Genomic DNA, 17,413 nt, shown 5'->3' on the forward strand with positions numbered 1-17,413 from the left:
CAGCCCTCAGAACCCCATACTATTTCCAGCTCCTGCCATAACCTCTGTTACATTACTTCCCCCTGCTTGTGCAATCTTGAGGTATTCAGCTAAGATTTAGAACCATTTTCTTTTTTAATTTTAATCAAAAATGGGGCCTGGATAGGACAAGAGGGACACAGTGACAGTGGAAACCCTCTTGGCAGTTCTACATGGAGGCAGTGCTCCATGGGTGCTGCTACGGGATTCCTCACTGGAGCTTGTCCTGCTCTTGCCACAGCCTCAGGGAGTGTGACTGAGTGGAAGCAGGGCCCAGTACACACCAGGAGAAATTGGATTTGGATTCAGAGCTGCACAAGATCTCACACAGCCCTGGGGCAACAGCACATCACATGCAAATGTGTTTGTTCATTTCATTTGATGCTGAACACAGAGCTGTGGCCTTATATTCCAGATATTTTTTCTTGCAAAATCAGGCATGTGTGTACACAAACACATGCAGGGGTTGCCTTTTATTTGAGGTCACAAAACAAGCCAGGTGGCCAGTCTTCTGCAGTGGCAACCTAGTGCTAGGAACTCCCACTGTGTGGGGGTTTAAGAAGGAGAAATTGTTAGAGTCTAGACACTACAACTTTACAACATCAATCATAGTACAAGCCAGGAACAGTAGGTGAAAAAGGTTTTTACAGCATTTTTCTGGAAAGGAAATCCTGCTGAACCAATTTTTCTATATTTTATCACAGTAGACAGAGTACATTTTGGTCTAGAGAAAGATCTAACTGACCCAGATAATACAGACTTGGTTTATCTTGCCAAGTGAACATATTTAGTATTGCTTAACAGTCCTAAGATTGTTTAGAATTCATATTGGTGATTGAAGGAGCCCATACTTGTCATATCTGGAAGCTGTACAAAGACTATGCAAGGCCCCTTTTGAAAAACTAGAAACAAAATTCAGTTTTCTGGTAAGGTGGAACTAAAACTCATACAGTGAGTCATGCCATTGCTTGTGCCATATGCTACTATTATTTGTATGTTACTATTCAGTTTTCCATTGTTTGAGCAAATCCCCAAAATTTGATTATTGTCATGGATTCCACTAATATTTATAGATTTATTCATAGAAAAGAAACATATATTGTTGTCACTTATGATATGAATTTAGTCCCTTTCCTCAAAAAGAGGATGGTTTTGCCAGTTGATTTTTTCTTCATATTTTGGGTAACTGAAGTGCTGGTTTGGAGTACAGCTTGCAGCAGCATTTGCCTGTCTAGAAACAGAATTACTTTCTACCCATTGTGAAACCACAACTTAGGGTTTATTTGAAGATACTACTCTCCATGCAGCTGGATGTTTCTCTCCTTACATCTGTTTTGTCAAACATCTCAAGGTCCGACATCTTTTGAGATTGTCCAACTCATGAAATATTCTTGACTTCTCTTCCAGAAAGTGTCAGACCTTTTCCCTTTACTCCCACACAGGTGAAGTGAAATGATTCCTCTGAACACAAACCCAGTGAGTGACATCTAATGAACTCCTTAGATAGTAAGTGAGAAAAAAAAATCAAATTCATCTCTCTAATAAAAGTTTGAGGTACTTTTGCCATGAAGAAAATTCCCTATGACTCACTGTGATGCTCACAGCCATGAAAAATACAAAAGCAAAGGATTCATATGTCAGCAGGGAGCTTGTTCCTCTGGATGAGTCTTTAGGGAAATCACTAGATGAAAACTAAGAGTAGTGATGTTTAGATGAAGGAATGAACCTGCCTATCAAAGTTTGTAGTAATAGTAGTAATAAACCTGCCTAGTCTGTTTGTAGTTAGCATTGTAGGTGAATCCTCAGATTTTATACAGCTGCCTATACTGCACTCTTTATAGCTTTGTCTTCCCTATAGTCTCAATGGGTAAAACAGAAGAAAACCCTGCAGTAGTGTAGATATTGGACAGTATCAGAACAGAAGTCAAACTGGAGCTAGTGACACATCTATAGTCAGTTTCCCCACTCAGACTAGGAACCATTACTGTTTTCCTGCCCTGTGATTGCAAATCCATTCTCCATCTGCCCTATATGTTTTCCCAAACAGGGACCTTCCTGCCTCACCAGTGGACTGCTGTGCACAGTATCAACACCCAATCCACTTTTTTAATGTCAGAACCAGTCTTCTTATGAAAATCATATAGACAGAGTGGGGTACTAGAAGCAAGAGAAAACTTTTGAACCAACCTCACAGTCTTCTCAAAAACACCTTGCCCTTTACTCATCCTCCAGACATGTATTTGCTGCTAGAAAAGCTGTTCTGGCCTCAAGAAAAATTGCAGCTTTGCTAGACCTGCCAGGAAGAAGTACCTTTGCAAAGCCAAGTGGGCAGTATTGTGCTGGTTCTGTTTGGACCCAGCCCTTCCCTCACTTACTGCCAACTTACCATCTTGTCCCATCCACTTACCTCCTCATCCCTACCCTGATCTCCCTTGGCCTTTCTTCCAAGTCTTGGGGAGGAAAGGCAGACTTTGACACTGGCTGGGACTGTGCAGCAGATACCACAGGCAAGACTAGTCTGGGAAGCTGCAGAACAAGTAGTTACTGCCAATCTGTATGACTTAGGAGTAGCCACTAACACGCTGGTGGCGGTGCTTGTGCAGAGGTGCTCACCTGAAGTGCATAGAAAGCATTTGCATGCCATCATGGCTCCATTCTTGGCAGCTCAGATGAGCCCACCCACACCACCAGAGGGGGAATATCCCTCTCCAGTACTGTGTGTACTGCCAAGGCTGGCCTAGGAAATTTTGTATTTCTCCTCGACCATCTCTTTGAGAGCACAACCACTTTAAGAGGGATGGGAAAATCAGTATAGAAATTCGACCTTTTTTTCTGTCTGTAGTGAATTTATGAGGCTTAAAGAAGAGAAATAGGAGTTTCCCAAACAATATTGAAAACACACAAAGTCATAATGCTGACTACTAGAAATAGGCTGAACTTCAGACAGCGCTGTACAGAAGCTTCCACTGACTGCCATTCATTTGCTTACTTATCTTTTCTCTCACTGACAAATCTGTGGTATAACTGAACGCTTTTCTCTCCATTTACCCTGAAGTAAGTTAGCAAAGGAACAAAGAAAGACAGTGTAGTTGATTAATCAAGTTCATTTATCTGAGATAAGGAAATCTAGAAAAAAACAAAGAACGTCATGTAAATAAATGTCACCTTTTTTTCTTTTTTATTTATCCTTTATTTAGTAAAAGCACCCAAAGCTGCATTATATTAACACAAGTAATAAAGCTTTCATATTTTATTCCTACCAGTGCATTTCCAAGTCCAGGTGAAATGCCAGAAATAAGTAATGTTGCCATACCTTGAACACAGGGTGTAGAATCACAATGATACATGACTTACAAGTGAATCCAAATGTCATAAAATAAAAACTTGTAGTTTAAAGTGTGAAACCTGTAACTTAAGCAATTGAGGCCATTTCTATTTCCACAAAGTACCATAACAAAAACAGTGCCTGTAGGATAACATACTTCATCATACCTCTTGCACCACTTTATTGAATACTCCATGTTGGATGTAGAACTTACAGCTATAGTGTGTGTTGGCTACAATGCTACAATGAGAATGTGTACCGCTTGTATTACAGAAAGGAGTCATGAAATGAATGGACCTGTCTGCATGTTTAACAAAATGGAACAGCAATACCATAAAACTGCACCACATGTGAATATTGTGAATGGTTAAGTTATACAGTCATTCATTCAAAAGTCCAAATATTTCAATGAAAAAAATGTATATAAAATGTAGTAAAACATAAATTACATTTAAAGGTCTGTACACGATTCATCCTGCAAATAGAAGCACAAAAACAGCACCTTGTATATTACTGCCTATTTTGGTCTTCTAAAGTTCAGAGATCATTTCTACTAAAAAGTCGGGAAAAAAACATGGTATCGCATGCAATCCAGCAGTAACTGTGGTAAATCAAGTAAGTCTGTAACCCCACACGAAACCCAACACTTTTACAATGTAGGAACACACATGTGGAGCCCTTTTCTATACTTGATAACCATTTAAAGTTGGATTTATTAAGTTAGTGCACACCTATAATATCCCCTACAATATCCCCATTTTTGGTTAACAGTGTATTAAGGCTGTTTGCTGTTGAAAATACACAGCAGAGAAGGAATACTTTCATCCACAAATGCAGTCAGATGATCTCATTTGGAAGCGTCTGTCAGTCATTCACCCAAACTTATGAAAGAAAACCATCCTTTCTCTTCTCATGTTACTCCACAAGCTGCTATGGATACTCTAGCTCTATGTGAGTTCAAAATCATTTGGATAAATTCACGGTAGAAAATTCCATCAAAGGTTATTTAACAAAAAAAAAATTCCACTTCTGCCTTGGGAAGGCCCTTTGCCACGAATTGCTGGAGGCTGGGTCAATACCCTGGGAAATTTCTGCGAGTGAAATTGCCTTTGCAGTCTATCCCTTGGCAGGCATTATCGATGGTCTTTCAAGACATGCTACTGGGCTGGGCCCGTGGTCTTACTCACCACAGGCAATTTTATGTTCAGTTTCCTCCTTTCCTTCTTATTGTAATACAAACACAGATCATTATTCTCAACTTAGATCTTCAGACTCAAAAAGCAAACAACAATCTTGTGTTCATTATGTTGAAAAGATAAATACTACAAACTAAGCTGTCCATCACATCCAGGGCACTTCTTTGTGCTTAGAGCAATTCTGCAACCATAGCTGGATTCCTTTTTGTGTTGTTGGCCTAAGCATAATTCACTAACATTACACTCATATATCATGATATACATGATGTGCAATGCCACTCTGCAACATGTTGCACAGCAACAGTACATATTTAAAAAGCAGCTCCTCTCAAGAACTCTAGGACAGTAAAAAAGATTAAACCCAGCAAGTCTATACCACCATATTTGAAAAATCTGCTGGTGGCAATGGTCATTAGACCTGGTATGTCATTACTGCTGCACTTTTAAATGGATGTTGCTTTTTTTTAGTTTTGTTTCTTTGAGTCAGATCAAAATCACTCTACTAAGCCTAAGGATATACTGTCTCCGTGCATGGAAGTGACGTGGAATTCTTAGCAATAGGCCAAATTCCTTAGGCTACTGATTGAATTTCTGCTTCATCCATCTGAAGTGTGTCATTATCACCCAGCAATTCCGTTTCAGGCACCGAGCCCTCTTCCTCCTCCTCCTCCTGGACAGGGTTCTGGGCAATATCTTCTGTTCCATTGTGTGTGTCATCTGTGCCTTCTGACAGCAGAGCAGCCCTGTCAGCCACTGATGCATTGGAAGGTGCTGTTGTTACATAGCCTGTGCTGGTGGATCCACTCCCACTGTGGTGGGAGCCTGGCTTGGGAATGATCTGGGGAGGTATCTGCTGAGGAGCCATTTGCATTGGAATTTGGACAGGATAAAAATTTGGCAAGTAAGCACCATAGGCAGGCATTGGCTGGTAACCATTGACTGGAATGTAGAGCTGAGGAGGTGGGACCATTGGTCTCATCTGGCCTTTCATTTGTATGAACTGAGGTTGAGGGAAGGCTGGAGTTTTCTGCTTTGGTCCAATGTATCTAGCATTGCTGACATTGCTAACAGGGCTTGTGCTGAGAGAACTTGTTTGTGTGGTGTTGCTTGCCCCAGAAGTTTGTGCTGAGCTGTTGTAATTAGAAAGGTTCCCCCATGTTCTTAGTCTGTTATGTATATCTTTAAATCTTGGTCTTCTGTTGGGAAATTCATTCCAACACTCCAACATCAAAGTGTATATCCACGTGGGGCAGTCATCGGGACATGGCAAAACTTGTCGGTTCCTGATCATCTCAATGACATCCTGGTTGGAATAACCACAGTAAGGCTGCAGGCCATAGCTGAAAACTTCCCACAAGACAACTCCGTATGACCATATATCTGAATCAATAGAAAACTTGCCATACATAATAGCCTCAGGGGACATCCACCGGATAGGAAGAAGGGAATTTCCCATCAGTTTGTAGTAATCAGCAGCATAAACTTCCCTGAAAAGGCCCAAATCAGATATTTTCACATTCAGTTTATCGAACACTAGTATGTTTCTAGTGGCCAAGTCCTTGTGGACAACATGGTGGCTAGAAAGATATTCCATTCCTGCAGCTATCTGAGTCACAATGTGAAAAAAGTCTGCCGGTTCCAGAGTGGATTTTACTGTCTTGTCATCATCAGTGCTGCCAACATCCGAGTGGGGAGATCTCATCACCAAGAACTCATGGAGATCACTGTGGGAACAATAACTAAATATCATACTTACAGGTTGTTCCTTTGTCACTATTCCCAGCAAACAAACTATGTTTGGGTGCTGTAATCGTGATCTCATCATTGCCTCATGTTTAAATTCTTCCCGAAGAGCCAGTTCTGCTTTGTCTTTAAGTGTCTTAATGGCAACGGCTTGTGTCTGTTCACCTGGTGCTGTACCAAAGAGATGCCCCTTGTAGACTTTTCCAAACCTCTCCTCTCCTAGTTCTTCCATAAATCTCACAGTGGACAGATTAATTTCTTTAAGCTTAGCCTGAAATGAAGAAAAGACAGTCAGTAAAAAATATCACAACATTTTCTGAACATCAGGATCTCTTATTAAAGATCCCCAGTGGTTAGATCTCCAAATGGAACAAAAATAGGGCCAAAAGAATTTTTCTGGTTTTTTGTGTATTCACATCAGTATATTGATTTCACAATTAACCTTGAAATGAGTTACACTATTATCAGAAGTATAAATTGCATTATACTGCAGGATAATGGATAGAATTATTTTTATAAAGGAGTGGCCACACTTCCCGAAAGCTAAATGAATATTGGGTTCAGAGTAAATCTTGCAAGCAATGACATTATTAACTGCAGCTGTACTTTGCCTGCAGACCAGCCCCGAGCTGCCCAGGGGATGTCTGTCAGAAAAGCAAGGAGGCTGAGGAGGTGGCAGTCTCAGAGTGAACTGAGACATCCTGAGAATGGAAACATCCTTTCCAGCAGAAGAAGGAACAAAATCTCTCTCTTTCAGCTCTGAAGAACCAGATAATGCCCTTTCTTTCTTTGTTTCACTATAGGAATGGCCCCTGCCCATGGGCAGTAGTGAACAGTACCACTGCTGAGGAACCTTGAGCTAGCTTCAATAAAGACAGGGGTGGAATTGGAGAAGAAAGAAGGAATTTCTCTTTGGTACTTGGAGAAAAAGGTTGCAGATCCAAGAGTAGGAAATCCCCAGAGCCCTCCCTCTGCAGCTGGAAGGGAAAGCAAGGCAGTTTGTGATGGTGATGCAATGCATCTGTCCTGACCAGCACGGGATGGAGGAGTCCCTGACCAAATGAGGTGCAGCTGGCACAGCTTCACATACAGGGCACCACAGCATGAGGGAGCAGGGCAGGCTGGGAAGATGTTTTAGCAGGTGATTTGGGAACAACTTCTCATTTTAGTGTCCAACAGCCTATAGACTGGGCTGGAAAATTTCCTTCAAATGTTCAGATTAACTCACAAAATCATTGCAATTAGTTACAATTGGTAATATTCGTCAAATACTCTAAAGTTTCCTGAACAGATGTTGACAACTTCCAAAGTAAGCACTGTTTTTTAGAGCTTGCATCTTGTAAATGTTGTGATTAAAAATTCAACATTAGGTCTGAACAGGATTTTAGTTCAGAGATCAATTAGCTGACCTAGAAAATCCTATGCAGGAGCTGACATATGTAGACATGAGTTCAAAGCCATTTTCCTTTCACCATCCTTTGTGATTCACAGCCTTGGAAACATGTTGCATGCCATCTCAGCTCTCAACTCACTTATGGATCAGAACACCAGAGGTCTTGTGCTGAAGGATTAGAACAAGAAACCCCAGGGTGCATCATGCTTTTAACAGGCAAACAGGCCACGTCATTACCAGGAGCAAAAATGAGCTGCAGGCTGAAGACAGGATCAGAAATGACCACTTTTCCAGTCACTTGGACTACAGACAGAATGGCAATTGATGGGTAAGGACAAATGCCAATAAATACTGTGTACTGAAAGCTGTTGTCCAAGCTCAGGATTTCTAGAGACACCTACAAAGTGCCAGACCTGGTTTTCCCTGAAGTAGATGGCCTCAACACTATGAAAATTAGGTCCCTGACAACATGGCTCAGTTTGAACACAGACAACATGAGATGCTGAAAATCACTGCACTTTGAAAATACCTGGGCCTAAGCAAACTGTGTAAGAAATACCTGTTTATGTTGATTAATGAGTGGCATTTCCATGTCTTGGCTGGGAGATGCCATCAGCTGGCGGCGCTGTGGTGTAGCAGCAGATGCCTTCTGTTTGTTTCTGCACATGCAGACCAGGAAGAAAAGGCAGGCTATCACCAGAGGGATGGCTATGCTGGGAACAAGGATGTAGAGGATTCCCATTTTGCTGTTGTCACGTGGACCTGTCAAGCACAGAAATGGTTATAGTAAGTATTTTTAAGCTATTTGATAGTAACACAAATGATTATTAATACTATATTTTAAATCAAAAGTAAACTATGCCCTGAAAACAGAAGTCACATTACCTTCTCTCCTTTCTTCATAATTTTTCATTATATATTTCAAAAAACTTGAGTGGACATAGCAATTGACAGTTTGAAGATAAACTAGGGGCCCCATATTTAATGTGTGGGCCATAACAGTATGTGATTAATTTTACTTTATTTTTGAGATTTCCAGTTGAGGAAACCATAGAATACAGACCAGATATCACTGCATTATCCTGTTCAGGGTATAAAGGACAAGTGAGCAATCTCCATCACAATATATAAACAATGTTCAATGTGACCCAGAACAACAACACAGTCTGACCCATTCTCATAGATTCAGTCATTTCATCAACATTTGGCCCATTCTTTACCTCTACTGGTGCTACTTCTGCCCAGAATAAAATAAGTTGCACTTCTCATTGGTAGAGATATGATTTGTTCTGTACTTAATAGAATTGCAGAGCTTTTATGTTAGAGTGAGAAAGACATGAAAGAGCCACCAATACATCTAGGTCTGGAACCTTCCTAAAATATTTTTTCACTTAATACTTAGAGACTTTAGGAAAGCCTAGTGGTGTCAAAAATGTTCACTGGAACTGCCTGGGATGTTTTCTGTAACCTGTGGTTTTGCTATTTGTGGCAACTGCTTTCACCACAACCACGTCCCGGTGTTATCTTTACCCTACGGTACATGCAATGTAGAAATTTATTATAAATGTCAAATCATGTTACTGCAAAAAAGTGAAGTAACTACAAAATTTTGTATTAGTTCTGAGCAGTTTTAGAGATCCACGTTATCCACTTTTATGGCCTCCATGACATATCTGTATCTTGCCGCAGGAAGCATGCTTTTCTTCCTAATGAAGTACAGTATTAGATTAGCTGTCATATCCAGAGACACTGTCATATCCAAACACAATTACCAATGTGTGAAGTCCGGTATGTGTGTACACCAACACTGGGAAAATGAGCAGAACAATCTATCAGAGCTGTACTTTTTATTTTTGCAAACAGTTGTGCTGTATAGAGCCACTAGCAGCTACTGTAGGACTTTTCTGATAAGATCATCTGCTTCATGTACTTCAAACTGCTTTGTTTCTGCACTTGAAACTGTTTCTTTCCAACCAGGCATGGTGCTATATCTCCCTCTATAGGATTTGAAAATCTTTGCTGCCTGCAAGATGTCATACAGAGCAAGAGAATGTACCCTTGGAGCAGCGTGAGCAAACCAAGCACATACTGGTGATTTGCATGTGCAATCTGTCATTTGACAAGTCAACATAAAAACTGCAGCATCAAACTGAGACTTAGCTCAGACTAAGTAAGCCTCCAGTATATAATAAAAAATGGTCAGAATATCTTACAAACTCGTTCTCCAGAAAACATTAAACAATTACAACACAAAACAAAGTTGCTGCAAGTTAGACATATAGAAGTATAACCCTCCTAAGTGAATTTTACTTATAATAACCAGGAACATTCAAAATTACACAGGATTCAGAACAGTAGTAGGAGAAAAAAGAAAGAGAATACATACTACAAGAAGGTATGTCACACAGTTCCATGCGTACGTTTTTATTCTTTGTAAAACACCACGGACCATCCATTTGTCCTCCAGGATTTCGACAATATGCATGTCCTCCACCTAGCTCTGGAAACTGTGTGCTTGTCAGATCATGGTTGTGGGGACTCTGTGAGTCCCAGAGCTGGCAAGTGTGGCCTGACTTGGTAACACTGACGGTCCCTCTGTAGTCAGCTCCAGAGCCATTGTAGCATTGATGATCTAAAACACAGGGTTTGGGAAAATGTTAGAAAAATCAAAACAATCAAGGGACACAATGACCAAAACAGCTGAAGTCTACAGAACGTGTATGCAAACAAGTACCCAAATTTAGGTACCTTGAGATTTCATTAAATCTGTTCACTTTGAAATTTTAGTTCTGTATGTATCTGTACTTTTACACCCAGTTATTTCTGGATTATGTCCTGGAATGTCTCAGCTCTATGGTACACACATGACTACTCTCAATTCTGAATTCAAATGGAGACTAAGAAGCATGTATGGACCTTTAGATACAGAACATGATAGGTTAAAGTAAATCAGAGATATGAATTTCCTTTCAGTAAAAGTCTCCAGATATCAAAAATAAAAACTTTTGCTTCTCATAATCTTCCCATTTTCTTCACACTGATCACTTGCTATAGAAATCAGTTAAAGCCTCATGCCTCTGTTTCCTTATTTTCATCTTTAGAAAGAAAGAATTCAGGATCTTCCTATTTTTAGAAACATCATTTTCATATTTGCTAGACCCACATCTTTATTCTTTGTTTTGCTGCTATCCTCTCTTCATAATTTTTGAGTGCTTGTCTTCTATATGCATCATCTGAGCTGAATCATGCATTTTTGCAATATTACCTTCTCCATTTTTCTGTTCTCCCCTCTCCAACACTCAGGAATCCAGCTCTCTCAAACCTCAAAAATACTCAAGTTGCAGCTGTTCCATCAGTGGCAGCACCACTGGCTCTGAGAATCACAGACAACTTTCACCAGATGTTTTACTGATTTTGTTCTCATGCCTTTTGCTTGATATCTCCCTGTCTGATTTGTCTCTGTCATTGTATTCTCAGTTACTTGTGTTTCTCAACTACACTACATTATTTATATAAAAGCACAGAACTAGTCTTTTATGTCTACCATTATGCCATGGCTCCTGCTCCTAACTGTGGATTCAGACAGAATCCACAGATAGTCAAAATAATCTTATTACACATTGTACTTTAAACATCTTTGGTCTCTTTGAGTTTTCTTATTGAACAATGTAGGGGGTTGTGATTAATCGCTATGAAATGGAGCAGTTAGAAAGACTGCATACAATTAGTATGCAGAACAGAACAGTCCTTCTACTTTTGAATGTAAATACAAATTCGTGATCAATACAAGATCAATGTTTTCACCCATCCCATTTGGGAAAAGAATGTATTTACCATTTGGGTAAAGGGGTAAAGGAAGATAATTGCACCCCATGTTCAATTTACAGGATTAATATTCCTGTGGGTTCCCATATAGAAAGAATGAACACTAGGTGGTTAGTTTCCTGACAGATCTTCCAGTGATGCTTCAACAAACTGTATGAAGTTAATCAATAGGTAAACAAAACTCTTAAATAGATATATGGGCAGGCTCACCCAAAAAGGCAAGGACTGAGCCAGGTGATGGCAACACTGAAAATCTGCATCAAATCAGCCAGGTGAATAGGAAGTTTTATAGCCCTGGGTGGTTGATATAAAACATTCTGTTGTACAAGCAGCATCCTTTAGGCTTCCTTGCCATCCTAACTCTACTTTACAACACTACAAGATTATGGTCAGTATTAACAAGATAAAAATGAGTAGTTCAGCACTTTCTTTACAAAAAGAATGGCTGATAAAGTATTGTCTCTCAGACACAATCAAAAGAAACATCAAGCTGTACTTTTTCCCAGTGATGAAACACATGGACTTACATCGGCTCAGTCTCTCCACAGGGATCCCAATTCTTATGCAGTTGGCCGCTTCCAAGGTGTCTGGTCGTGGGAGGTCCTCACACTTAGGCAACTGTAGCTGCATCAAGATGAGGGGGTTTGACCTAGCAATGTTGTACTCCTGCCTACAGAGATCATTCTCCAGAACTTCACATTCATCCCGGCACAGCTCCCGTGGCTTAGGGGTGCGAGAACGTTCATCGCACAGGGGAAACACAAAGTGGCAGAAGGAAGGTATAGCGAACTGCGAGCACTGGTCAGACAAATGCGTCGAAGTGCCAATCATGGTAAACGCAGCTGCAGAGGAACAAAAATACGGACGAGTATTGATTCATAGCATGAGAAAAAACTTAATTTTCACGTCATTTGTCTTGAACATCTTTATTCTTTCCTTAAGGGTCTGAAAGCCTATTGGCAAATGAGGTAATTTCTGCTGTAAAGGTGGGTTGACAAATGCAGCAAGAAAACCCAACATCCCAGTGTCCCTCTGACATCTGCACAGAGCTTGTAGGCCTCAGTTCCCAGAAATTACAGTTCCCAGTGCTCAGACTGCTGGCTAATTTTAACTTACAAGGATCAAAAGCAAAGAAAAGCAAGATACACCTGCCAGGATACTGGTATGTATTTCCAAAGTTCCTAATTACATAAAATCTGAACAAGGATTCTTCCTAACTTCTTCTTCTTGTAGACATTTTGATAAATAAGTAAGTGTTTTTCAAGGCTTGTCAGGCAAAAAGAAGTGTATCATTGATATTTGGGAAGACATGGCTTTAAACAGACATGAGAAGCCTAACATGCAGCATCTTTGTGGAAAATTAATGTAATCAGTCTCAGCATGCTGATCACATTAAGATGAATGTCATAATGAGCTAGGAATGTAATTCTTCCCTTCAGCTCTCAGCACCTACACGCTAACATTTAGCTCAAAATTTTCTTGCACATTGCAAAGGAAAGACAAATGTGTGTGTGCCTCATGTGTCTGCTGCTGAATCAACCTTTAAATGTAGGAACATTCACTCCCTCAGTAAGTCATCATTCATGAGTAAGAGTTGCTAGACTGCATGTTCCACCAACTCACACTGTAAAAAGAGAGGAAATGCCATTCAGAAGTCTATTTACAACCTACAAATAAAGTCTTTCTCTCTTGTCCAGCTCTCTCCTTTCAATCACCTATTTCCTGTAGACACATGGTACCACAGAATCTCTTCCTGAACACCAAATATGCAACAAGCAGCTGCAAATCTAGCTTTTTAGACTGTTTACACCTTTACTTATTTTAATTCAAAAATATTAATGCAGGAATACAACCACTTATCAGTCATACTGGGAACACTGCATGCAAGCAGACCATCAGGCCTCAAAGGATAGTTGTAATATATGCTTGTTGCAAAGACTAAAATGGAAAAAAGAAAACCGAAGGACTGAAGTAGTCACTCTCAGTTGTTTGAAACTCCACACTAAGTTTTGTGAAGGCATTGCATTACATAATTTAGATCATTGTGAGAGAAGAGTGCACAATTTACAATTATATCTTTATTTTGATGGAAGCTGCAAAAGCCAGCAGTACTGTGTGGTAGCATCTAAGGGGTTTATATTTTATTTATTAAACAGATGTTAAACAGCACAGCTGAGGCCTTGGTAGCCAAACACATATACACAGGTCAGGCATCAGTTCTGTGTGCTATTCATTGTCCTTCCTATCTTCCAAGCCACATCTAAAGATTTTCTCCAGAAATGTAATTATTTTTTTAACCAAAGGTTGCTATTCTCACCCAATCACATGGCCAGGACCAAAAAGCACAAGGGGCCATGGAGACAAAGAATATATATTTCTCACAAGAGTACAGCAGGGAAATGAAACTCCAGAATGAAAATTCCCCATAGATGTAACCTGGCTAAATGCTCCTTGAGTTGGACAGTAGGTGTCCCCACTTCCCACACACATTGCAACACACCATCAAAAACTGCAGTTAGGAGGTATGAGCAAAACTATCAGCAAAATCTCAGCAGCAACTATTCAGCTTTTTTCAACTATTTCCTTTACCTGACAAGTTACTGCAATTTCAAAAGTACCCTGTCATATGGGTATAGAACACCCAGTCTCACAATACCTGCTTTACATATAATATGGCTTACAAGAACCAATAATGCTATGAAATCCTCAGGGTACTTTTGCATAAGATGTCTAGTATGACCTTCAAAAGTATACCATTTGAAAATGCTATATTATTAACAGACTGTCATAACTGCCTAGCTAGGCACTGGGCAGCTCTATATGGTGTTCTCAGCATCTTCCTGAAAGAGAACATCAGGAATTCCATCAGGAATTCTCCTCAACTGCAAAACAGAGAGTTCCAACACCCTAGCTTTGGAAATCTAACAGATAATTGGTAATATTAGGAAACCAGCAGCCAGGTCATCAGTGCCTATGTTCCATATCCCAGAAACAAGTACAGCTCAATCAATGAACATTTTCTGGGTAATTGTTGAGTTTGGTTTTGCTTTTTGAAGAGAACATTATGAACCTAATTCACAGAATTACAGATTTAGTAATTCCAGATAGTTAAACACTTCCATATTGCTGAAAAACATCCAAACAGGACAGAGATTATGTCGCTGGTGAAAAAAGAAAAAAAAGTATCAATATGTATTAATTAATAACATAATGTTTAAAGAGGCTGGAGTTACAACAGAGTACAGGAGAAGGGCGGGAAGAGAATGTGTTGTAATAGCGTAAGTAAAGGTCAGGACCTGGATTTTGCCAGTCCCGGAATCTGGTCGCCATTTCAAGAACAGGAGAAAAAAAAGGACTTGGATTCCTGGATTAACAATGAATCTTCAAGGTAATGTCTTTAGGGAGTTAGAGCTGACAAGTGAAGTTAAACTCCTTTTGGCAACTAGTTATGCTGAAGTTGGAGAGTCCATTAGTGAGCTGTATCTGGCCAGATGCAAATCAGCTCCTGCTGGACTGACCTAATTTGCTATACACTATGACAAACAGTTTGCTCTATTCCATGGTTTCATTTTGCTTGCTCTACTTTGTGTACATCAGAGTCACAGCTGCTAAAATCAGCTAGCTGATATCCAGTGAAGAAAATCCCTGTTGATGTACAGCCCATTAAAAATCATTAAGGTTTTGGATGCATGTTTGCAACTCTGCACAAAAAGTACGTTCAGAGAAAGATTAAACATAGGCAGAGCACAGGAAGGTCAACTCTTGTTTTATATAAATCAATGTGAAATCCACACTCTGCCAGAATTATGCAAAAAGGAAAGAAGCCCAAGGGAAAGGCAACCATACACTTTTCAAGAAAATAAAAGATCAGTACTTTTACACTCTATCACAAAAGCATTTAAAGTATCAAAATCTTCTTTTTCAATTTATCATGCAAAAAGCTCCAGTATAAACTAGAAGCTGTTAAAAATTCAGTACTCTGACATTTCACTTAAGGACATGGAAGAAGCTTTACATATTACCACAGATACTCATCTTCCTTGCTCCAAATTTTACTAGATGCTCAAGTGGGAAACAGGCTCACCCCCTCAAAACCTTAATATAAAGATGTCTTCATCGTTGGCTGACAAAACGAAAAGGATGATAGCACTGTTTTTACCTGAACTGGATACTTTTATGAATGTTTCTCCCTGCTAAAGAGATGTGTGAGCTTACCAGTAATTCGGTTTTCAATTTCCCCTTGCATCTGGAGGGAGTCCACATAAATGGTTCTGTTTCCAATGATCCGTGCACACGCAATTCCCCTATATGGCTGACAGAACCCATCTTCATGGTAATCTTCTCTGCAAAAGACATGTTAGGATTTCATATGCAGATGTCTCTCTGCTGCCAATGGATTTTTACAAAACATATTCTTATAAAAGTGGAAAAAACTCAAAATACTGTAAACCTGAAATTGTCCCATTCCTAAGGTGCAGCTTTTTCCTTCAATTCTCTCTTACCTTGGAAGTCTTATGAGGGATCCTGTAAACAGCTCATAACAGAAAGAAGAAAACAAAACCCAACATTAATTATAAAATAATAAACTAATAATGGAATTTGACAGATGGATCTCTTAAAAAGCCTTTAGACTGAGACAGCAGCATAGATCTAGTTACATGTCCCCATGCATTTTTGGCATCCAGCTGTACTCCATAAAATTAGGCAGTTTGTGCTCTTCTCCCACTTCTCTCTCCCGCTCTTCATTTCCTGTAGTGGATAGCAGAAGAGATCTTGCCAAGCTCGAATTAAAACATGGAATAAGAGTAATCAAGGCTATAACCTCTTTTCCTCTTCTCTCTAGTGAAAATCAGTGCCAAATTTCTCTTTCAACATGTATTTCAATATAGTTTTCAATTCAATGAAGCTTTGGGCCTTTCACTCCCTTACATTAACATAAATATTTTGGCACAAAAGCCCTAGCCTAAAGGCTCAGTGGTTCAACACTTCATACCCAAAACCCCTGTAAATAATACAGAGCCAATCTGCAGATCATAACTGTCAGCACACTAAAAAGGGACTTAAGAGAGAGAGCACTCTCAGAATAAATATCCAGTATGTCATGTGTTTCCTCCAGCATGGCATTGCCTCTGTGCTAGGATTCACTAACCCGATTGTTATTTACATCACGCCATATACTGCATGATGGACCAGAAATAGGTTAAAAAAAAAAAAATCTAAAAAGAAATGTGTCTCTAGAGTAGGGCATCTAAAAACTTAATTAGCTTTTGTAACTAAACAGTTAAAAAGTCTGAGATACCTCTCCAATACCAACAACATTTGAAGTATTACTTCAATGCTCCTCTGCATTTTTACTTTATTATCATCTTTGGATATTAATACCTCTTTTGGTCATGTAGGTTCCTCATTCCCTTACAAATACTTCCACCCTTTCTTTGGATACCACAAGAGCAGGAAAAAACTGTCAGTGACTACATGTAAAATTTCATAACTTTAGCTGTTAGAAACCAGCATGAAAACCCTCACTCTGACAACAGCTAGCCAACATTGCCTGTGCTTACTGCAGCCCCTTACACTGATACCTTATTCTGTCTTAGGAATCTTCTCATTTTTCCTCTGCTGTGTCTCCCTGATAAAGCCCACCTCTTCAGGGGAATGGTACCAATATTTCTTACACTTTGGCCATGGAAAGTTGGGCAGGACTGTCTGTACAGGTAGCCAAAAGGCGGAACTGGCAGTAACCACTTGAGCTGCATCTCTTCTTTGCCTCCCAAAAAGACAATGATTTAACAGGACTCTTGAGAAGTCATGGATATAAAGCATATCATGCAGCTGTTATCCAGATATGGCCTTTATTTCCTATCACGCTATTATTTTTAAATATTCATAAAGCACAATTTTTTCTACAAACTC

At 39.7% G+C, this 17,413-nt stretch overlaps 1 protein-coding gene across 1 annotated transcript in view; it reads right to left on the reverse strand.

The window, feature by feature from the left end:
- Positions 1–3,188: 3,188 nt before the first annotated feature.
- ROR2 (receptor tyrosine kinase like orphan receptor 2) overlaps positions 3,189–17,413 on the reverse strand; it is a 146,362-nt gene continuing 132,137 nt past the window's right edge. The window contains exons 5-9 of the mRNA XM_036403998.2: positions 15,716–15,843; positions 12,028–12,342; positions 10,062–10,307; positions 8,235–8,437; positions 3,189–6,553 (exon numbers count right to left, since the gene is read on the reverse strand). Coding sequence (XP_036259891.2) covers positions 5,111–6,553; positions 8,235–8,437; positions 10,062–10,307; positions 12,028–12,342; positions 15,716–15,843 — 2,335 coding nt within the window. The 3' untranslated portion in view covers positions 3,189–5,110. The remainder of the gene's footprint in view (positions 6,554–8,234; positions 8,438–10,061; positions 10,308–12,027; positions 12,343–15,715; positions 15,844–17,413) is intronic.

This window comes from Molothrus ater, chromosome Z (genome assembly GCF_012460135.2).
Source record: "Molothrus ater isolate BHLD 08-10-18 breed brown headed cowbird chromosome Z, BPBGC_Mater_1.1, whole genome shotgun sequence".
NCBI classification, from domain to species: domain Eukaryota; kingdom Metazoa; phylum Chordata; class Aves; order Passeriformes; family Icteridae; genus Molothrus; species Molothrus ater.